The sequence below is a fragment of the Hippoglossus stenolepis genome, chromosome 3 (assembly GCF_022539355.2).
Source record: "Hippoglossus stenolepis isolate QCI-W04-F060 chromosome 3, HSTE1.2, whole genome shotgun sequence".
Lineage (NCBI taxonomy): Eukaryota > Metazoa > Chordata > Actinopteri > Pleuronectiformes > Pleuronectidae > Hippoglossus > Hippoglossus stenolepis.
In genome coordinates, this window is record NC_061485.1 from 1,169,530 (window position 1) to 1,193,766 (window position 24,237).

At 41.9% G+C, this 24,237-nt stretch overlaps 2 protein-coding genes across 4 annotated transcripts in view; one reads left to right on the top strand and one right to left on the bottom strand.

Moving 5' to 3' along the window:
* pcbp4 (poly(rC) binding protein 4) overlaps nucleotides 1-24,237 on the top strand; it is a 336,110-nt gene that overhangs the window by 97,284 nt on the left and 214,589 nt on the right.
* LOC118102889 (butyrophilin-like protein 9) lies at nucleotides 7-17,941 on the bottom strand. Of its 3 annotated transcripts, none has more exons than XR_007032570.1 (4): nucleotides 16,330-16,541; nucleotides 12,773-13,051; nucleotides 10,775-10,915; nucleotides 10,188-10,480 (listed from the first exon to the last, which is right to left on the bottom strand). XR_007032570.1 is itself a non-coding variant. In XM_047339242.1 (3 exons), exons 1-3 carry the CDS (start codon nucleotides 16,946-16,948, stop codon nucleotides 15-17), a joined length of 651 nt encoding a protein of 216 aa, XP_047195198.1. In that variant the 5' UTR covers nucleotides 16,949-17,941; the 3' UTR covers nucleotides 7-14. The 3 variants fall into 3 exon arrangements, 1 of the variants encoding a protein (XP_047195198.1); XR_007032571.1 differs by having other exon boundaries at nucleotides 16,286-16,541; XM_047339242.1 differs by lacking the exons at nucleotides 10,188-10,480; nucleotides 10,775-10,915; nucleotides 16,330-16,541 and adding exons at nucleotides 7-352; nucleotides 16,915-17,941.

A 24,237-nucleotide genomic window follows, 5' to 3' on the forward strand; every position in this document is an offset into this window, starting at 1 on the left:
CCAGCCTGCGACTCTCAGAAGATGAGTGGTGTAGATGATGGATGATTGAAAGCAGAAATATAAAGAAACTCACCAGGGACAGGTATATATGTCTCAGTAAATATCTGGTGGTTGATCTCCTTCTGTGTGGAGACACAGCGATAGTGGTCGGTCTTGGTCACAGTCGTTTGGAGGATGATGTCGTAGCTGCCTCCTCTTTCAGAGACCTGAGGTTCTTCAGCAGGAACAATGTCTCCAGCTCTGTTCTGCCACTGAACATCAGGTTTTGGAGACGCACCTCGAACAGAACACTGCAGCTGAACTCCTTCCTTTGTTTCACCAAGTGTTTTGATGACCGGCTCTGGAGCTGCTCCTGTGAACATGAAGAAAAACTAATAAAGAACATTCACAGAGTTAAACATCTAATAAATACCAGGATCTTTCTGCTCAGCTGTTGTGTTTGTTAATGTGGGAGACAGAGTGTTAAAGAGGAGAGAAAACACAAAGGAAGAGATACAAACAGAGGAATGCACAGATTAAGCAGCAGTTATAGATCCCTGCTCTGACAGGACAGGATTTGTCGATATACTTGAGGTCAAAACTATTTATGACCTGTTTTCTGTCACATTTCTCCTTTAGAAGGTGAAGGACACTTGAATTTGGTGGTGCTATAGACATCTTCTTGTTCACATGTTCTCTGTTAATGTGGGAGACAGAGTGTTGAAGAGGAGAGAAAACAGAGAGAGAAATAAAAGCAGAGAATAAAACATCAGATCTCTGCTCTGACAGAACATCATGAGTCACATCCCAAACACAACGTTCTGTGAAGGTTTACAACAGTGAAGTGACTCATCGTGACAGAAGCACAGACACAGTCAACACCTTCTTTCTGCTGCAACAACTATCATTATTATTATTAACTAAATCACATGAAACCTTATTTTAAGATATAAACATTTTCTATTCCTCTAATATTATATTCTATATTGTTTCAGTTTGTTATCAGACTTTAACTGAGTCACTTTATTAGGTACACCTGTACAACCTGAACACATCACGACTCCTGTAATGTTCAGTTTCTTTACAGTCACAGGTTTTAAATTCAGTCACATGTTCGATCCCTGAGGTCAGAGGCAGTGATGGTGTTGAACTGGACTGTGTCATGTTCAGAGCTGTTCCTAATATTCTGATCCCTCGTGTTTATAAGCAGGAGGTTAAATTAAAGAGACGGTTCTTAGTGTAATGTCGTTCCAGTACAACACCACATTTAACTGGGACCTCAGTAATAATCACATCACTGAATTTAAACATGTCTGACAACAGAAGCTGAACTTTAGAAACTTTGTAGAACTGATGACGGAGCTGTTGAGTTGAACTGCAGCAGAATGTGCAGGTGTTCCTAATAAAGTGAACACTGGGTCTCATGATGACACAATGAGAAACTCTTTCTTCTTCAACTGGAGAGTTTTCTTTCATCTAAAGGATATTTATTACTTTTCTATTACTAAAGATTTTCATTTCTAACAACTGATTCTGTGGCTTCACCCGTTTGAATCCAGTGATGCAGAAATCTCCTCTATAATAAACTGTATTTATAAAGCTCTCTGTTAACAGGAACCAGTTCAGTTCTAACTGGTTAAACCAAGTGTCACTTTCCAACCAGCTGCTGCTCCAGCTGCAGGACTGATGTGAACCAGAGGATTCCCAGTGGAGGCAGTGGACCAACACTACAGGCCTCTGGTCTTCAGAGAGTCGTCCTCTGGACTGAAAGAGTCACAGACTGTGGATGAAGAGGCTCAGAGTCAGAGCTGAACTTCAGTCTGTACATGTCCGTGAAGAAGAGATGGAGGAAACAGCTGAGAATCTACATTCACTTCTTTGTGAGACAGAGTTTGACTGTTGAAGAATCTGTGACGTTCAAGTGTTTCATGTGATCAGCCTCTCAGAATCAAACATGGTGTTTGCAGATGTTTCATAAAGAGTCTGGTGATTGTCAGTGTTGAGGAACGTGCGACTTCAGGAGACACAGCTCACATGTGTGTTTCAGGACTGAAAGCTTTGTGTTCAGCTCCACTCGTCAATGAGCTCAGGTTCTGTGCTCAAACACTTTCTCTGAAACACGAGGACAAAAAGCAGCGAGTGAACAATCAGAGTGTAACTGTGGATCATGTCCAGCTCGTATCGTCCATCTCCACAGTCCAGAGACAAGGATTCAGGACGTCCCTGCTCCTAAAAGGTGAATTCAGACTGAAGCTCATTTATTCCTGTGAATGTGACCATCAGGTTTTTACAGTTTGTGTTGATTCAGCACAAACACACAGTTTATCACCTGTACAGATGTGAGCTGCAGCTGGAGGAGCCTGAACTCACTGACTGTGTGTGTGTGACCTCAGTGACCTCAGTGACCTCATCATCCATCCTCTTCTCTCTGGAGATGAATGAAGTTTAGTCTCTGAGACTCACAACTGATCTGACTCAGTCTGAGACGGTTTCTGTCTTCATCACGGTTTAGTTTCTGTTCAGTCTCAACAAGTGTAAACATTTAAAAAACCTAATGACACTAAAAAAGTTAACATAGTTAACATTATTTAAAGATGAAAATATGACTAAGAATTAACTCACCACCAATATAAACGTGGGTTTCCGTATATATCTGGTGGTTGATGTCCTCCTGTGTGGAGACACAGCGATAGTGGTCGGTCTTGTTCACAGTCGTTTGGAGGATGATGTCGTAGCTGCCTCCTCTTTCAGAGACCTGAGGTTCTTCAGCAGGAACAATGTCTCCAGCTCTGTTCTGCCACTGAACATCAGGTTTTGGAGACGCACCTCGAACAGAACACTGCAGCAGAGCCCAGTCCTTTGTGACTTCAAGTGATTTCACGGATGGGGTAGGAGCTGCTCCTGTTAACATAGATCATATGACAGAATCATATACAACAGAATTAGAACAAGAACAATATTGATACAATATATATTTAATATTCATCCTTTCTCTGCTTGATTTGATGTATTTTACCGGATCAAAGTAAAAATAAATCCAGTTTGTCAGGATTAAAGTTCAGATTTTTATTGTGACTAAAAACTAACAAGTGACAGTGAATTAACATGAAAGTTAATTGTAACATGAAATCTGTGTAAAATAAATAAAACTGATTCATGAGTGAGAAAAAGTTAATTAGTGGATGATGTCAGAAATAAAAATCTAGTGAAGTTTTCCTCTGCATCAGATTTAATTATTTTAATATTAATTAACAAACCCCAGATTCATAACAACAGTGATTCCATATTCAAAGCAAAGTGATGTTTCCTCCTGTGATCTCTGCTGAACCTGCGGATCCGACTCACCCGAGATGTTCTCATCACTTCGGTCTTTTAACCTTTTGAGGAGCGGAGGTTGCAGGCGACCCGAGATTTACACGTGAAACTGAACCAGTCGCTGTTAGAAACGTTTTCCTGTTGAATCCACACATTTTATATCTCGTTGGAAACATCACATGTTCATGAACGAACGAGGGAACGATCCACAGGGAACATTCACGACACGACACCGGCAGCGTCTCGCTTTACGGCAGCGGACAGTTAGCAGCTAACATGCTAACGCGCGTCACCGCAGTTCAATCCCGTCTGAAGGAGGAACACGTGACGTCAGAGACAAAGTGGAAACATGTGACCGCAGAAAAGAACTCAGATTAAATCCACCTGGTTTCATCCGGACCGGAAGTGAAACAATCCCCTGAATAAAGTGACAATTTCTCTGGTTTAGTTTTAACGCTGCTCCTCAAACTTCACGAGCAACCACAGCTCCGCCCATTTTACAGACTCCATCAAAGATTCAACCAATCGGGTTCAGTATCTCTGACATCAGGACCCGCCCACCAGCACAACAACCAATCAGCGTCTCTCTACGATCTAAAGTGACGAGTTAACGAACCTTTTAACTCCAGCAGCCAATCAGAGGACAGCATCCCCACAGGAGCTCCGGTGTGTTTGAGTGACAGCTGCTTCATCAATAGAAAGTCAGCAGCGTGAAAGCACTCGAGGAAATGTCCGGTAAATGTACCTGTGTGACCATATATGGAAGTGAGTGCAGCCTGACTTCGGTGGCAGAGAGACACAGAAACTCGTTTATCATCCAAACTCACGTGATTCAATCAGATTAAACATGTGAAACTTGATCTAAATATCAACAACTTCTTCTTTATTGACAACTTTAACTTTAACGCACATTTTCTGCGTCAGAAAACACGTTGATCGTCTTAATTTGTTCACTTTGGAGAAGTGTTATGAAGCTCTGTGTCCATCTGATGGACGTGCTCGGTACTGCACTCTGTCAAACAGCTCAGAGCCACTTGAGTCCTTCAGCATGAAACTTGGTGCAGATGTAACAGACGAGTGGAGGCAGAGATCCTGAGAGTCTCAGCCTGATCACTCCCATCACCACTGATTGGTCCGTTTCAAACAGGAAGTCAAGAGAACACAAGAAGAAAACAGTTATTTTCTGCAGTTTCATCGTTCGGCACATCAGGCGTCTCAGAGCCGTGAGAAACATCAGCGCACACGATGAAACCTCGGAGACTTACTTTACACTGACGCAGAGGAAATGCATCAGCTGCTCCTGCTGTGGGTTTGAATCCCAGTTTAAAATGGGAAAGTGTAAAGAGACACGTGTGCAGGTGTGAAAAATGCGCCCTAAGAGGTTAAGATGGGATCTAAAAGATAAAAAGAGAACACGATGATGTCAGAGTCTCTGTGTGATGTCATCAATCTGACAAAACACGTGATTCTGGAAACTTATTCATAAACAGACGTTTAACATGGAAAACTAAACAGAATAAAAACAGTGTTGAGTTTAAACCCGTTTACAGATGAGACTGGTTCGTGTCAGTTCTGGACAAAGAGTCAGGAAACGCCTCAGACTGTAAATCATCTTTTGAACAGTTTTATGGAAAAACTCACCGACGGCGAGCTCAATGTTCGATCGTCTCTTTGGAAGAAGACGTGGAAAATCACAGGTGTAGTTTCCACTGTCAGTCAACTTAGTGGCTCTGATGACTATGGAGCGTTACCCACCTCCAGATGTTCTGGGAAATGAAAGGCGCGACCTCTGAACTGCTCGTCCTGACGGTAATCTCCCTCATCGTAAACTTTGCCCTTATCGTACATGAACACCTCCTGGTCTTTGTCCTTCTTGTCCTTCTTGTCCTTCTTCCAGTCGAAGAGATCCTGCGTGATGTTCCTGCTGCTCATGGAACACGGTAAAATGGCATCATTCCCTTCTTTCACCACCATGTTGATGAGGGCTGCACCTGGAACACACACACGTGCACATCAGTGAGTTCACATGCACGTGATCAGGTTTAACAGAAAGTCAGAAAACACATTCACACGTGTTCACCACAGTCAAACAGCAGTTTATGAGCAGTTTAGAGACGAGTCACGTTTCTCCTCCACCATTGTTCTGTTTGGACGGATCTCTCTGCTTCTGCTTCCTGACTCAATATCCCAGAATCCTGCTGTTCTGACCAGACGCTGGGATTTGTCCTTTCCTCATGTGTATTGATGCTGAGTGGAAACGAGGCCCCTGGTGGGGAGAACAGTAGTTTGTTTTGAAGACGTTGATCCCTGAAGCTTCCCTCAGAACCTCAGCTGCTCAGTGGACCCTCACTCGTGGTCTCCACCTCAGTGTGGGTACCTGAGAGTCGGGTCTGGACCAACATTTTGAATTGATATTCAGGTTCTGTCAGGTTTAAATCTACTTGATGTTTTACACAGTGTCTGTGATCAGGAAAAGCATCAGACTCAGGTCACCAAACACTAAATGATCAAATCAGGTTTGTTTTCTCTCTCAGTCGAGTTCCAGCTGGTTCTCGAGTCTTTTCCTGAGCCAACCGAGGTCAGTCTGTTCCAACGCCACCGTGCTGGATCCCGATATTCAGCCCCACAGCCACAAGCTCCCGCCATCAGTCAGGCCTCCAGGCCGAGGTCCCCTCTGGAGTCTGAACTCTGAGTACAACAGTTGTCACTTATTGTTGGAGGTTTTATTTGTGTCTCTCTCTGGTTTCTGCTCATTTGAGACCAAATTCTCCCAAAACCTGAAGACCACCTTGTTTTCAGTTGGTTCTCTCCCCCTAGTGGCGAAACATAAATGAATGAATAAACACTTGAGCTCTTCAGTGGAAATGAAACCACGTGAAGTCACTTGTAGATAAAATCCACCTGTTACACAACTTTTACCGTCTCACTGGAGCCAGTGACGCCCACGTTACTACAACAGGATGTTACTGAACCAATAACAAACTAAAACGTGGGAAGAAGAAACGGTTTCTTCAGAACAGAAACAAGAAAAACGTGTTCAGGCAGAAGGTTTTAAAATTAATCAGAAATTCAAGAGAAGAAGAAGAAGAAGAAGTTTCTGGTAAAGAACAGAGATACAGACACTTGAGTTCAAATAAATAAGAATATAATTAATTAAAGGGATAGTTCACCCAGAAATGAAAATCCCCTCTTTATCTGCTCAGCACTATGATGGGGGGATGAGGTGTTTGAGTCTCAGGGTAAACAGTGTCTCAGCCCAGGTGACGTCTTCTTCAGACGTAATAAAACAACAGAAGAAACACAGCATGTCTCCATTCTGCTCGTGTGATGTCATCAAGTGTCCTCAAGCCCGACCTTCATAACCAGGTCATTTCAACGTGTTTTAGGTCTGAAGGTCCTCAACAGGAAGTAGTGAAGCTAGTGGACGTAGCCACACGACGTGTGTCCGAGGTCCATGAACGCAGCTCGTAGGAAGATGTCAGACACATTTAGACTGAACACACGGTGTAAATGAACTGGTTCCCAGTTGAAGATGAAGGTCGGGGCTTGAGGACACTTGATGACATCACCAAGCAGAATGGAGACATGTTGTGTTTCTTCTGTTGTTTGATTGTCACCATTGACTTCAACTGATTTGGATTCTGCTCTAAAAGTTTCCCCTGAGACTCAAACACCCCCTGGGAGAACATGACCAACACGTATGTAGCAGAGGAGCCGGATGACATCATCACATGTTGAATCTGGTTTCATCAAAGACACTTTATCTGCTTTCATCTGAGCCACAGAGAAAAGTACAAACCTCCTGAAGTACAGGAACTGAGTATTTGTACTTCGTTACTTCACTGTGATCCACACACTGACAACAGGATGGAGACGACGCCCTGCACGTGCACGTGTAGCAGAACAAGTGCACACTCTCTCACACACACCCCACACACACACACACACACACACATTTTTATTTCTATCTTAGTGAGGACACTCATGGGCATAATGCATTCCTAACTCAAACCTTAACATAGACCTTAACCTCAAACCAAGTGTTAACCCCAATCAGTCCTTTAAAGGTGAGTCAGAAAGTGAGGACCAGACTAAATGTCCTCACAATGATGGTATTGAACCAAAATTGGCATCATAACTGTAGATAGACACACACACACACACACACACACACACACACACACACACACACACACACACACTCTCTCTCTCTCTCTCTCTCTCTCTCTCTCTCTCTCTCTCTCTCTCTCTCTCCCCGTTTCTTTTCTCACCGGTTCCATCGCTTCTTCTCCACAGACTCAGGAAACTCACGAGCAGAAGAAGCTTCATCGTTGTCCGAGTCCAGATGTGATGTGTTGACCGTGGCTGTGACGTCACTGACTGCTTCAGCCGCTGCTCTCTCTCTCTCTCTGTGTCTCTCTCTCTCTCCTCTCTCTCTCTCTCTCTCTCTCTCTCTCTCTCTCTCTCTCTCTCTCTCTCTCTGTCTCTCTCTCTCTCTCTCTCTCTCTCTCTCTCTGTCTCTCTCTCTCTCTCTCTCTCTCTCTCTCTCTCTCTCTCTCTCTCTCTCTGTCTCTCTCTCTCTCTCTCTCTCTCTCTCTCTCTCTCTCTCTCTCTCTGTCTCTCTCTCTCTCTCTCTCTCTCTCTCTCTCTCTCTCTCTCTCTCTCTCTCTCTCTGTCTCTCTCTCTCTCTCTGTCTCTCATCTCAAACTCTCTCACTTCTCTATCACTTCCGCAGCTGCAGCATGACGTCACAGCCCTTCACAATAAAAGCCTGGGAACTATGACTCATGACAAACTCAGCACCTTAATAAACCTTTATATACATATAGCTTTATATACATATATATAACCTTTATATAATCAAATAAATCAATCATATAATCAAACATATTATATATCATAACACTCATTTATTTATACATCTTACACTGTTATATACTTTTATTCTAGTGATTTATTTAATCATGAACACACTGATTTACTTTCTGAGAATTATTTTCACTTAAATATTCTATATTATTATTGTTACTTCTTTTACTTTCTTATTTTTACCTTCATCGTTTTGAAGTATTTATATCCATCTTCTTCTTCGTGTTTTATTATTTAATCTTCATCATAGTATTTTTCCGCATTTTCTTTGTATTTTATTATTTTATCCTTTTTCTGTATTTTATATTTATCTGATTTTATTCGATATTATTACATTTCATTGAGCTGAAGCTTTTATCCAAAGTAACTTACAATAAGTATATCATCTTTTTCTTCTATTTATACTTTTATCTTTAGTATTTTCTAATCTAATCGTATCTTTGTATTTTATATTCTTCTCAGTATTTTATTATTTATTTCCTCAGGATTTGTTAGTCAATCATTTTCTCATTTCTTTGTATTTTGTCAACATAATCTGTTTCTCATCTTTTCTTTAATATTTTATTGTTAATGTTTTCCTCATTATATTCTTAGTATTTTATTATTTTATATTTCCCACTTGCCTTTGATGATTCTTTAAAACAGCAGATTTACAACTCACTTCCTGTTACTAGTTTAATTCTGTGGGGTGAGGCGTTGTTCATATGGCTTTTATTTTGTAAAGGACAAGTTGTATGAAAACGTCTGTATCAATAAAGTTTGACTGATTGATAATGATTGATCAGCCCTTCAGCACATATCTGTACATGACGTCTCATTTGAATCAAAGTTTAATTCCCTCTGATAAAGAGAATAAAACAGGGTTGATGATAGTTCACGTAACAACTAGATGTCACTTCTGTCTCATTCACTATTATAAACAATATTTAAAAACATTTTCATTTCTTCACTGCAGTTTTTCTTGAACCTCTTTTACTCTGAGACAAACATTGACAGTTATAGTCGTAGAGGCCGAGTGATTCTGGAAAATAAAACATCGGAGAGTTCGACCAAAACACTGAAATCACTTTAGTTTCTTCAAAGTTTGAACAGAAACGTCCAAAACAGTCACAACACACAGTTTGATGTTTGTCATGTTTTATTCAAAGTGTTGAACAGAAATAATGAAGCAGCCTGAAATCCTCAGAATCATCAGGTGACAACATGAAGACAAAGTCAGTGTCAGACAGCGACGGTTCAAACATCACAGGAACAACAGGAAGCAGTTGTGACTGTAACTGGACCCGACTCAGCACCTTCACCAATAAAAACTAACAAGTCACATTTTCACTTTAGCTTCAGAATATTCACATGGATTGAGAGCAGAGCCGCAGGTTTGAGTTCAGTGACGTGTGGTTGAGTCAAAGTTCAGCTGAGAGAAGAACCACAAGCAGAGATCAATGAAACAGTGAGGAACATCCTGTGTCTCCTTCAAACTACGTTTCCACGATTTGATGTCACAGTTTTATTTCAGTTTCTGAAGAAAAGGTCAGAAAATGACTTCATGCATCATTCAACAGTCTCTGCATCCTATAGGACGAGAGATACGACCTGAAGCTTTTATACATATATTGAAAAGTCATTAATGATCATGTGGCAGGAATGATGTCATCATGGCGTCACTGTGAAGTCAGAACATGGCGTCATAGAAGCTGTGTCCTGATTCCAGGGCCGTCTCCTTTGTGAAGGACCAACTGAAATGAGGCGTCTGGTCTCACGGAGGATTTCTGTGATTTGTGTCCCCAGCTTGTCCCGCCCTTACCGCTGTCGCCTAGCAACAGAGCTGCAGCTGGACAGGGCGACACAGTTTTAATGACCTTTGGTTTTAACGTGTGAACCGTGAGATGTTCACTTGAATCCTGATACATTGAAAAGTGTAAACATCACAAGTTTCGGTCTCGTCTCCTCCTGCTGCCATTATCACTTTGAACAGTTCAGTCACTGAAGAGCAATGCATTGTGGGATATGTTGGCCTGAATTTCGCATCAACTTCAACAGCCAATAAGATCTGAGGCGAGACCTACAGCTTATTTACAAGAACCAATCATGTGTCGTCACGTGGTGGAACTGACGTCATGATGACATCATTATCTTTAAATACACAGCGTTGTGTGGTCGTCACTCTGAAGCTTTTCATTCGTGTTTGAGTCGAAGGTAAATATTTGTTGAACCAATGAAAAGGAGCTTTGGAGAAGTTCACTTCCTGTTTCCTGTGTCACCTGGTCAGCGGCTGCATGAAGCAGGTGTGAACGTCTCATTGTTGCTTTGGGAAGTTACACTGTAAACAACAACACAATGTAAACAACAACACAGTATATAACTACACAATCAGTGACTTTATATAAAGACGATCAATGACTGGATATAAAAAGGGATTATGACCTATTCTGCCATCAGCCACCAGGGGCGATATAGAGTTTAAAAGTCATGTTCGTCTTTATTTACAGTCGATGATAAATACCAACAGAAATCTTTGTGTCTCCGTCAAGACTCTAAACATCAGATGAAGAATTGTTTGTGTTGTCGTCTGCTCGTCATCATTATGTTGATTTAATACATGAATTAAACTTACCTCAATTAGATGGTACTGCTGAGTGAGTTTTCTTTTTTAGCACAAAGTAAACAACAACACCGACAACAACACCACCAACGACAACACCACCGACAGCAAAGCCAACAGCAACCACCCAAACAGGAACCGTCCCTCCAGCGTCTGAAAGAGAGGACAGAAGTCAGCGTCACTTCCTGTGGAGCAGACTGGACGTCACAACCTTCACACAGAACTAAACGTGCACATGTGAAGTGACGAGCAGATAGAAACACCAGTGGGATGAACGTCTCCAGGCTCAGTGACGTGAGCAGAAGATCTTCTGCTCACGTTCCTCCTGCTCGGCTGCTCGGCTCAGACTCTGTTAATAATCCATCCTGGTGTAATTCTTCTGTTTCAGCACAAACACTCACCAGAGATCTACGTGGAATCTGGGTTTGAGTTCAGGAAAATGTTACACATCTTTTATTTTGCTGTGAAACAACAGACACGGTCGTGATTTGTGAATTTGAATTCATCCGTTCAGATTCCACAGAGATTCTCTCATCAGCTTCTGCTGCTTCAACAATTACTACAGATATGAACAAGATCCTTCATGTTTCAAACCTGCAGCTGCAGCCTGAATGAAAACAGACTGAAGAAGTTCAGGTTTCACACAGTTCATCAACATGTTGTTTCTTCCTCTTCTCTCTGGAGATGAATGAAGTTCAGTCTCAGAGACTCACAACTGATCTGACTCAGGCTGAGACGTTTTAAACTTTACACACGTCTTCATCACTTTCTGTTGTCATGGACACAATATTCTAAATGTAACCAGAACAAGACATTAGTCTGAATAAGACGCTGCCATGGAAACAATGTTTTCTGATCCTCTTCATCACAATAAGGTCAAATTTAGAACAAGCAAAAACCAAATGAAGACGAGGTATTCAGACTTTAGTCACATAATTAGACATGTTAACGTCTTAATCACGTTGTAACGTCTTCATCACGTTGTAACGTCTTCATCACGTTGTAACGTCTTCATCACGTTATAACGTCTTCATCACGATACAGCGTCTTAATCACGTTGTAACGTCTTCATCGCGTTGTAACGTCTTCATCAGCGATACAGCGTCTGAATCACGTTATAATGTCTTCATCGCGTTGTAACGTCTTCATCACGTTATAACGTCTTCATCCGCGATACAACATCTGAATCACGTTATAGCGTCTTCATCACGTTATAACGTCTTCATCGCGTTATGACGTCTTCATCACGTTATGCGTCCTGTTGGAGTTTTCTCAGCGTTTTGACATCAACATACGACAGTTACCAACTGATGGTGACTCATGACCTGAGTTTTAATGTAAACAAGATAGAAAAATAAAAGTTTTTGAAGATTAAAAAGTAAAACACCCAAAATGATAAAAATGCAGCATCGTACGTTAAACTGTCTCAGGTTGTGTTTAAAACTAGCGAAGTAACGTCGGACATGATGACGTCATAATCAGACTCTGCTCATTAGAATGTAAAAGGAAAATGAATGATTTTATAAACAACTCATTTAAACATCGTTATATAAATACTGTCTTTTTCTGAATCAGGTCACAGTCTGAATATCGTCCCGTAAACTTAGTCACTGTTCAGTTTCTGTTCAGTCTCAATATGTGTTCACATTTAGAACATAAATGGACATTAAAACTTCCTAAGAGTATCAGTGACTGCACGGTGGTCACGGTTTGGAGCGGTCTCCTCACAGGAGGAAGGTTGTGGGTTCTAACCTGTGAAGTGATCAGCAGGTTGTTCTCCCTGTGTCAGTGGGTTTTCTCTGGTTCCTCCACCTTCCTCCCACAGAGACATGAGGCTGTGTTTTACTGGTTGATCTAAATCACTCGTGGGTGTGAATGATGCTTGTTTGTCTCTGTCTGTGAAGCTCTGTGTTTGACTGACAGGTGAACCCCCCCCTCCAGCCTGCGACTCTCAGAAGATGAGTGGTGTAGATGATGGATGATTAAAAGCAGAAATATGAAGAAACTCACCATGGACAGGTACATATGTCTCAGCATGAGTCTGGTGGTTGATGTCCTCCTGTGTGGAGACACAGCGATAGTGGTCGGTCTTGGTCACAGTCGTTTGGAGGATGATGTCGTAGCTGCCTCCTCTTTCAGAGACCTGAGGTTCTTCAGCAGGAACAATGTCTCCAGCTCTGTTCTGCCACTGAACATCAGGTTTTGGAGACGCACCATGAACCTCACACTGCAGCTGAACTCCTTCTCCTGTTTCCCCAAGTGTCGTGATGACCGGTTTTGGAGCTGCTCCTGTGAACATGAAGAAAAACTTATAAAGAACATTCACAGAGTTAAACATCTAATAAATACCAGGATCTTTCTGCTCAGCTGTTGTGTTTGTTAATGTGGGAGACAGAGTGTTGAAGAGGAGAGAAAACACAAAGGAAGAGATACAAACAGAGGAATGCACAGATTAAGCAGCAGTTATAGATCCCTGCTCTGACAGGACAGGATTTGTCGATATACTTGAGGTCAAAACTATTTATGACCTGTTTTTTGTCACATTTCTCCTTTAGAAGGTGAAGGACACTTGAATTTGGTGGTGCTATAGACATCTTCTTGTTCACATGTTCTCTGTTAATGTGGGAGACAGAGTGTTGAAGAGGAGAGAAAACAGAGAGAGAAATAAAAGCAGAGAATAAAACATCAGATCTCTGCTCTGACAGAACATCATGAGTCACATCCCAAACACAACGTTCTGTGAAGGTTTACAACAGTGAAGTGACTCATCGTGACAGAAGCACAGACACAGTCAACACCTTCTTTCTGCTGCAACAATTATCATTATTATTATTAACTAAATCACATGAAACCTTATTTTAAGATATAAACATTTTCTATTCCTCTCATATATTCTATATTGTTTCAGTTTGTTATCAGACTTTAACTGAGTCACTTTATTAGGTACACCTGTACAACCTGAACACATCACGACTCCTGTAATGTTCAGTTTCTTTACAGTCACAGGTTTTAAATTCAGTCACATGTTCGATCCCTGAGGTCAGAGGCAGTGATGGTGTTGAACTGGACTGTGTCATGTTCAGAGCTGTTCCTAATATTCTGATCCCTCGTGTTTATAAGCAGGAGGTTAAATTAAAGAGACGGTTCTTAGTGTAATGTCGTCCAGTACAACACCACATTTAACTGGGACCTCAGTAATAATCACATCACTGAATTTAAACATGTCTGACAACAGAAGCTGAACTTTAGAAACTTTGTAGAACTGATGACGGAGCTGTTGAGTTGAACTGCAGCAGAATGTGCAGGTGTTCCTAATAAAGTGAACACTGGGTCTCATGATGACACAATGAGAAACTCTTTCTTCTTCAACTGGAGAGTTTTCTTTCATCTAAAGGATATTTATTACTTTTCTATTACTAAAGATTTTCATTTCTAACAACTGATTCTGTGGCTTCACCCGTTTGAATCCAGTGATGCAGAAATCTCCTCTATAATAAACTTTATTTATAAAGCTCTCTGTTAACAGGAACCAGTTCAGTTCTAACTGGTTAAACCAAGTGTCACTTTCCAACCAGCTGCTGCTCCAGCTGCAGGACTGATGTGAACCAGAGGATTCCCAGTGGAGGCAGTGGACCAACACTACAGGCCTCTGGTCTTCAGAGAGTCGTCCTCTGGACTGAAAGAGTCACAGACTGTGGATGAAGAGGCTCAGAGTCAGAGCTGAACTTCAGTCTGTACATGTCCGTGAAGAAGAGATGGAGGAAACAGCTGAGAATCTACATTCACTTCTTTATGAGACAGAGTTTGACTGTTGAAGAATCTGTGACGTTCAAGTGTTTCATGTGATCAGCCTCTCAGAATCAAACATGGTGTTTGCAGATGTTTCATAAAGAGTCTGGTGATTGTCAGTGTTGAGGAAAGGTGCGACTTCAGGAGACACAGCTCACATGTGTGTTTCAGGACTGAAAGCTTTGTGTTCAGCTCCACTCGTCAATGAGCTCAGGTTCTGTGCTCAAACACTTTCTCTGAAACACGAGGACAAAAACAGCGAGTGAACAATCAGAGTGTAACTGTGGATCATGTCCAGCTCGTATCGTCCATCTCCACAGTCCAGAGACAAGGATTCAGGACGTCCCTGCTCCTAAAAGGTGAATTCAGACTGAAGCTCATTTATTCCTGTGAATGTGACCATCAGTGTTTTTACAGTTTGTGTTGATTCAGCACAAACACACAGTTTATCACCTGTACAGATGTGAGCTGCAGCTGGAGGAGCCTGAACTCACTGACTGTGTGTGTCTGATCAGACTGATCTAAAAACAGAGGCGATCAACTCAGAGTGTAAAAATGTGTTTGATTCATTATCAAACTGTGCAGGTCAGTTGTCAGCTGGGTATCTGCCCTTCATGACCTCTGAACATGGTCCTAGTGATCAGATCTCAGGAAGCATTGATGACGTATTTGGATGCGTTCAGACCTGAACTTAGAGCTGAACACTTGTGATGGGATCACTCAGGATGGATGTTAGTACTTGTCCAGGGTTTACCTGCCTCTGGCTCAATATCAGCTGTGATTGGCTCCAGCCAGCTTGTGACCCTCTGAAGATGAGCTGTATAGATGATGAAGGGAAGAATGTACAAGCAGAAATTCAACTAAACTCACCAGGGACGATTACATATGTCTCAGCATGAGTCTGGTGGTTGATCTTCTCCTGTGTGGAGACACAGCGATAGTGGTCGGTCTTGGTCACAGTCGTTTGGAGGATGATGTCGTAGCTGCCTCCTCTTTCAGAGACCTGAGGTTCTTCAGCAGGAACAATGTCTCCAGCTCTGTTCTGCCACTGAACATCAGGTTTTGGAGAGCACACCAGAACAGAACACTGCAGCTGAACTCCTTCCTTTGTTTCACCAAGTGTTTTGATGACCGGGTCTGGGGCTGCTCCTAAAGAATAAAGAATAAAAACATAGAAATGCACAGATTAAGCATCAGATATAGATCCCTGCTCTAACAGGACATGATTTATCAAAGTACTTTCATTTTTTAAACAAATATTTGGTGGTCAATAGAATTTATGACCAGTTTTTTGTCACATTTCTCCCTTAAAAATCGAAGGACACTTGAATTTTGTGGGGCTTTAGACGTTTTCTTGGAAATAAACATGACTGAACATTAAAAGCTTGATTAAAGTAGAATTTAATACAGAACTTCTAAATTAAACTCAATTCGTTCTACATGTCATTACCTGCTTAACAGTAAACTGACTGGAGGTAATGAAGTGTGGAAATTTGTGTTCACTTTTTCAATGTCAGTGCGTTATTGAAGTTACACAAACTGATCAACTGTAGTGATCTGATCTAAGTGTTGGTCACATGTCACAGTTTTGTAGTAAAATTTCCTTAAAACTGTTAAATCAAGTGTTTGTTATAAACCTTCTGCTTCATTAACATTAACTAATACATAAATAATATAGTAAACAATGGTACTTTACACATGTAAAGTACCATGAATAAAACCAACAGCACATACAGGTGAGGGCAGAAGGTCAGTGACGTCATCAGGATCCGACTCACCCGAGATGTTCTCATCACTTCGGTCTTTTAACCTTTTGAGGAGCGGAGGTTGCAGGCGACCCGAGATTTACACGTGAAACTGAACCAGTCGCTGTTAGAAACGTTTTCCTGTTGAATCCACACATTTTATATCTCGTTGGAAACATCACATGTTCATGAACGAACGAGGGAACGATCCACAGGGAACATTCACGACACGACACCGGCAGCGTCTCGCTTCGGCAGCGGACAGTTAGCAGCTAACATGCTAACGCGCGTCACCGCAGTTCAATCCCGTCTGAAGGAGGAACACGTGACGTCAGAGACAAAGTGGAAACATGTGACCGCAGAAAAGAACTCAGATTAAATCCACCTGGTTTCATCCGGACCGGAAGTGAAACAATCCCCTGAATAAAGTGACAATTTCTCTGGTTTAGTTTTAACGCTGCTCCTCAAACTTCACGAGCAACCACAGCTCCGCCCATTTTACAGACCCCATCAAAGATTCAACCAATCGGGTTCAGTATCTCTGACATCAGGACCCGCCCACCAGCACAACAACCAATCAGCGTCTCTCTACGATCTAAAGTGACGAGGTTAACGAACCTTTTAACTCCAGCAGCCAATCAGAGGACAGCATCCCCACAGGCGCTCCCGGTGTGTTTGAGTGACAGCTGCTTCATCCAATAGAAAGTCAGCAGCGTGAAAGCACTCCGAGGAAGTGTCCGGTAAATGTACCTGTGTGACCATATATGGAAGTGAGTGCAGCCTGACTTCCGGTGGCAGAGACACACACAGAAACTCGTTTATCATCCAAACTCACGTGATTCAATCAGATTAAACATGTGAAACTTGATCTAAATATCAACAACTTCTTCTTTATTGACAACTTTAACTTTAACGCACATTTTCTGCGTCAGAAAACACGTTGATCGTCTTAATTTGTTCACTTTGGAGAAGTGTTATGAAGCTCTGTGTCCATCTGATGGACGTGCTCGGTACTGCACTCTGTCAAACAGCTCAGAGCCACTTGAGTCCTTCAGCATGAAACTTGGTGCAGATGTAACAGACGAGTGGAGGCAGAGATCCTGAGAGTCTCAGCCTGATCACTCCCATCACCACTGATTGGTCCGGTTTCAAACAGGAAGTCAAGAGAACACAAGAAGAAAACGGGTATTTTCTGCAGTTTCATCGTTCGGCACATCGAGCGTCTCAGAGCCGTGAGAAACATCAACGCACACGATGAAACCTCGGAGACTTTACTTTACACTGACGCAGAGGAAATGCATCAGCTGCTCCTGCTGTGGGTTTGAATCCCAGTTTAAAATGGGAAAGTGTAAAGAGACACGTGTGCACGTGTGAAAAATGCGCCCTAAGAGGTTAAGATGGGATCTAAAAGATAGAAAGAGAACACGATGATGTCAGAGTCTCTGTGTGATGTCATCAATCTGACAAAACACGTGATTCTGGAAACTTATTCATAAACAGACGTTTAACATGGAAAACTAAACAGAATAAAAACAGTGTTGAGTTTAAACCCGTTTACAGATGAGACTGGTTCGTGTCAGTTCTGGACAAAGAGTCAGGAAACGCCTCAGACTGTAAATCATCTTTTGAACAGTTTTATGGAAAAACTCACCGACAGCGAGCTCAATGTTCGATCGTCTCTTTGAAGAAGACGTGGAAAATCACAGGTGTAGTTTCCACTGTCAGTCAACTTGGTGGCTCTGATGACTATGGAGGCGTTACCCACCTCCAGATGTTCTGGGAAATGAAAGACGCGACCTCTGAACTGCTCGTCCTGACGGTAATCTCCCTCATCGTAAACTTTGCCCTTATCATACATGAACACCTCCTGGTCTTTGTCCTTCTTGTCCTTCTTGTCCTTCTTCCAGTCGAAGAGCTCCTGCCTGATGTTCCTGCTGCTCATGGAACACGGTAAAATGGCATCATCCCCTTCTTTCACCACCATGTTGATGAGGGCTGCACCTGGAACACACACACGTGCACATCAGTGAGTTCACATGCACGTGATCAGGTTTAACAGAAAGTCAGAAAACACATTCACCGTGTTCACCACAGTCAAACAGCAGTTTATGAGCAGTTTAGAGACGAGTCACGTTTCTCCTCCACCATTGTTCTGTTTGGACGGATCTCTCTGCTTCTGCTTCCTGACTCAATATCCCAGAATCCTGCTGTTCTGACCAGACGCTGGGATTTGTCCTCTTCCCTCATGTGTATTGATGCTGAGTGGAGCAACGAGCCCCCTGGTGGGGACAGCAGTAGTTTGTTTTGAAGACGTTGATCCCTGAAGCTTCCTCAGAACCTCAGCTGCTCAGTGGACCTCACTCGTGGTCTCCACCTCAGTGTGGGCACCTGAGGAGTCGGGTCTGGACCAACATTTTGAATTGATATTCAGGTTCTGTCAGGTTTAAATCTACTTGATGTTTTACACAGTGTCTGTGATCAGGAAAAGCATCAGACTCAGGTCACCAAACACTAAATGATCAAATCAGGTTTGTTTTCTCTCAGTCGAGTTCCAGCTGGTTCTCGAGTCTTTCCTGAGCCAACCGAGGTCCAGTCTGTTCCAACGACACCGTGCTGGATCCCGATATTCAGCCCCACAGCCACAAGCTCCGCCCATCAGTCAGGCCTCCAGGCCGAGGTCCCCTCTGGAGTCTGAACTCTGAGTACAACAGTTGTCACTTATTGTTGGAGGTTTTATTTGTGTCTCTCTCTGGTTTCTGCTCATTTGAGACCAAATTCTCCCAAAAACCTGAAGACCACCTTGTTTTCAGTGGGTTCTACTGCCCCCTAGTGGCGAAACATAAATGAATGAATAAACACTTGAGCTCTTCAGTGGAAATGAAACCACGTGAAGTCACTTGTAGATAAAATCCACCTGTTACACAACTTTTACCGTCTCACTGGTGCCAGTGACGCCCACGTTACTACAACAGGATGTTACTGAACCAATAAGAAACTAAAACGTGGGAAGAAGGAAACGGTTTCTTCAGAACAAGAAACAAGAAAAACGTGTTCAGGCAGAAGGTTTTAAAATTAATCCGAAATTCAAGAGAAGAAGAAGAAGAATTTCTGGTAAAGAACAGAGATACAGACACTTGAGTTCAAATAAATAAGAATTAAATAAATTAAAGGGATAGTTCACCCAGAAATGAAAATCCCCTCTTTATCTGCTCAGCACTATGATGGAGGGGGGGGGATAAAGGACATTGATTGTAAATCTCATTATTTGAATGACACATAAACTGAGCAGATGTTGGAGGAGAGTTTCCTTCCACTTATCTTCACCTGATGAAAAGAGCCTCCATGGATTTTAGAACATGACCAACACGTATGTAGCAGAGGAGCCGTATGAGGGGTGAGGTGTTTGGTTCTCAGGGGTAAACAGTGTCTCAGCCCAGGTGACGTCTTCTTCAGACGTAATAAAACAACAGAAGAAACACAGCATGTCTCCATTCTGCTCGTGTGATGTCATCAAGTGTCCTCAAGCCCCGACCTTCATAACCAGGTCATTTCAACGTGTTTTAGGTCTGAAGGTCCTCAACAGGAAGTAGTGAAGCTAGTGGACGTAGCCACACGACGTGTGTCCGAGGTCCATGAACGCAGCTCGTAGGAAGATGTCAGACACATTTAGACTGAACACACGATGTAAATGAACTGGTTCCCAGTTGAAGATGAAGGTCGGGGCTTGAGGACACTTGATGACATCACACGAGCAGAATGGAGACATGTTGTGTTTCCTCTGTTGTTTGATTGTCACCATTGACTTCAACTGATTTGGATTCTGCTCTAACAACGTTTCCCCTGAGACTCAAACACTTCACCCCCTGGGAGAACATGACCAACATGTATGTAGCAGAGGAGCCGGATGACATCATCACATGTTGAATCTGGTTTCATCAAAGACACTTTATCTGCTTTCATCTGAGCCACAGAGAAAAGTACAAACCTCCTGAAGTACAGGAACTGAGTATTTGTACTTCGTTACTTCACTGTGATCCACACACTGACAACAGGATGGAGACGACGCCCTGCACGTGCACGTGTAGCAGAACAAGTGCACACTCTCTCAAACACACCCACACACACACACACACACACAAACACACCCACACACATTTTTATTTCTATCTTAGTGAGGACACTCATGGGCATAATCCATTCCTAACTCAAACATGAACCTTAACATGAACCTTAACCTCAAACCAAGTGTTAACCCCAATCAGTCCTTTAAAGGTGAGTCAGAAAGTGAGGACCAGACTAAATGTCCTCACAATGATGGTATTGAACCAAAATTGGCATCATAACTGTAGATAGACACACACACACACACACACACACACACACACACACACACTCTCTCTCTCTCTCTCTCTCTCTCTCTCTCTCTCTCTCTCTGTTTCTTTTCTCACCGGTTCCATCGCTTCTTCTCCACAGACTCAGGAAACTCACGAGCAGAAGAAGCTTCATCGTTGTCCGAGTCCAGATGTGATGTGTTGACCGTGGCTGTGACGTCACTGACTGCTTCAGTCGCTGCTCTCTCTCTCTCTCTCTCTCTCTCTGTCTCTCTCTCTCTCTCTCTCTCTCTCTCTCTGTCTCTCTCTCTGTCTCTCTCTCTCTCTCTCTCTCACTCTCTGTCTCTCTCTCTCTCTCTGTCTCTCTGTGTCTCTCTCTCTCTCTCTCCTCTCTCTCTCTCTCTCTCTCTCTCTCTCTCTCTCTCTCTCTCTCTCTCTCTCTCTCTCTCTCTCTCTCTCTCTCTCTCTCTCTCTCAAACTCTCTCACTTCTCTATCACTTCCGCAGCTGCAGCATGACGTCACAGCCCTTCACAATAAAAGCCTGGGAACTATGACTCATGACAAACTCAGCACCTTAATAAACCTTTATATACATATAGCTTTATATACATATATATAACCTTTATATAATCAAATAAATCAATCAGTATAATCAAACATATTATATATCATAACATTCATTTATTTATACATATTACACTGTTATATACTTTTATTCTAGTGATTTATTTAATCATGAACACACTGATTTACTTTCTGAGAATTATTTTCACTTAAATATTCTGTTTATTATTATTTTACTTCTTTTACTTTCTTATTTTTACCTTCATTGTTTTGAAGTATTTTATATCCATCTCTTCTTCGTGTTTTATTATTTAATCTTCATCATAGTATTTTCCGCATTTTATTTGTATTTTATATTTATCTGATTTTATTCGATATTATTACATTTCATTGAGCTGAAGCTTTTATCCAAAGTGACTTACAATAAGTATATCATCTTTTTCTTCTATTTATACTTTTATCTTTAGTATTTTCTAATCTAATCGTATCTTTGTATTTTATATTCTTCTCAGTATTTTATTATTTATTTCCTCAGTATTTGTTAGTCAATCATTTTCTCATTTCTTTGTATTTTGTCAACATAATCTGTTTCTCATCTTTTCTTTAATATTTTATTGTTAATGTTTTCCTCATTATATTCTTAGTATTTTATATTTCCCACTTGCCTTTGATGATTCTTTAAAACAGCAGATTTACAACTCACTTCCTGTTACTAGTTTAATTCTGTGGGGTGAGGCGTTGTTCATATGGCTTTTATTTTGTAAAGGACAAGTTGTATGAAAACGTCTGTATCAATAAAGTTTGACTGATTGATAATGATTGATCAGCCCTTCAGCACATATCTGTACATGACGTCTCATTTGAATCAAAGTTTAATTCCCTCTGATAAAGAGAATAAAACAGGGTTGATGATAGTTCACGTAACAACTAGATGTCACTTCTGTCTCATTCACTATTATAAACAATATTTAAAAACATTTTCATTTCTTCACTGCAGTTTTTCTTGAACCTTTTTACTCTGAGACAAACATTGACAGTTATAGTCGTAGAGGCCGAGTGATTCTGGAAAATAAAACATCGGAGTTCGACCAAAACACTGAAATCACTTTAGTTTCTTCAAAGTTTGAACAGAAACGTCCAAAACAGTCACAACACACAGTTTGATGTTTGTCATGTTTTATTCAAAGTGTTGAACAGAAATAATGAAGCAGCCTGAAATCCTCAGAATCATCAGGTGACAACATGAAGACAAAGTCAGTGTCAGACAGCGACGGTTCAAACATCACAGGAACAACAGGAAGCAGTTGTGACTGTAACTGGACCACTCATGCACCTTCACCAATAAAAACTAACAAGTCACATTTTCACTTTAGCTTCAGAATATTCACATTGATTGAGAGCAGAGCTGCAGGTTTGAGTTCAGTGACGTGTGGTTGAGTCAAAGTTCAGCTGAGAGAAGAACCACAAGCAGAGATCGATGAAACAGTGAGGAACATCCTGTGTCTCCTTCAAACTACGTTTCCACGATTTGATGTCACAGTTTTATTTCAGTTTCTGAAGAAAAGGTCAGAAAATGACTTCATGCATCATTCAACAATCTCTGCATCCTATAGGACGAGAGATACGACCTGAAGCTTTTATATATATATATTGAAAAGTCATTAATGATCATGTGGCAGGAATGATGTCATCATGACGTCACTGTGAAGTCAGAACATGACGTCATAGAAGCTGTGTCCTGATTCCAGGGCCGTCTCCTTTGTGAAGGACCAACTGAAATGAGACGTCTGGTCTACGGAGGATTTCTGTGATTTGTGTCCCCAGCTTGTCCCGCCCTTACCGCTGTCGCCTAGCAACAGAGCTGCAGCTGGACAGGACGACACAGTTTTAATGACCTTTGGTTTTTAACGTGTGAACCGGGAGATGTTCACTTGAATCCTGATACATTGAAAAGTGTAAACATCAGAAGTTTTGGTCTCGTCTCCTCCTGCTGCCATTATCACTTTGAACAGTTCAGTCACTGAAGAGCAATGCATTGTGGGATATGTTGGCCTGAGAAGGATCCACCAGGTGGTGGCGTCGTTGCTCAGGGAAAGGAGGACGTGTTGGAATCAGTTCAGTCGCTCTGCTGTGACACAGCCGCTCTTCAAATGTCCCTGAATTGAGACACAGCTTCAGTTAGTGAAGCATCAACTTCTCCAGCCAATAAGATCTGAGACGAGACCTACAGCTTATTTACAAGAACCAATCATGTGTCGTCACGTGGTGGAACTGACGTCATGATGACATCATTATCTTTAAATACACAGCGTTGTGTGGTCGTCACTCTGAAGCTTTTCATTCGTGTTTGAGTCGAAGGTAAATATTTGTTGAACCAATGAAAAGGAGCTTTGGAGAAGTTCACTTCCTGTTTCCTGTGTCACCTGGTCAGCGGCTGCATGAAGCAGGTGTGAACGTCTCATTGTTGCTTTGGGGAAGTTACACTGTAAACAACAACACACTGTATTTAACTACACACAGTATATAACTACACAATCAGTGACTTTATAAAAAGACGATCAATGACTGGATATAAAAAAGGGATTATGACCTATACTGCCATCAGCCACCAGGGGGCGATATAGAGTTTTAACAGTCATGTTCATCTTTATTTGCAGTCGATGATAAATACCAACAGAAATCTTTGTGTCTCTGTCAAGTCTCTAAACATCAGATGAAGAATTGTTTGTGTTGTCGTCTGCTCGTCATCATTGAATTAATTTAATACATGAATTAAACTTACCTGAATTAGATGGTACTGCTGAGTGAGTTTTCTTTTTTTGCACAAAGTAAACAACAACACCGACAAGAAGAGCCAAGAAAACACCAACAGCAGCACCAACCCAAACAGGGCGCGTCCCTCCAGCGTCTGAAAGAGAGGACAGAGTCAGCGTCACTTCCTGTGGAGCAGACTGGACGTCACAACCTTCACACAGAACTAAACGTGCACATGTGAAGTGACGAGCAGATAGAAACACCAGTGGGATGAACGTCTCCAGGCTCAGT

Bases quoted from the DNA above. Each gene is read 5' to 3' on its own strand.
- LOC118102889 (XM_047339242.1), bottom strand. From the start codon at position 16,948: ATGCTGTCCTCTGATTGGCTGCTGGAGTTAAAAG. The intron at 13,052-16,914 runs GTTCGTTAACCT...TCATGTTCACAG, and splicing joins TTGGCTGCTGGAGTTAAAAG to GAGCAGCTCCAAAACCGGTC. The intron at 353-12,772 runs GTGAGTTTCTTC...TCATGTTCACAG, and splicing joins GACATATGTACCTGTCCATG to GAGCAGCTCCAGAGCCGGTC.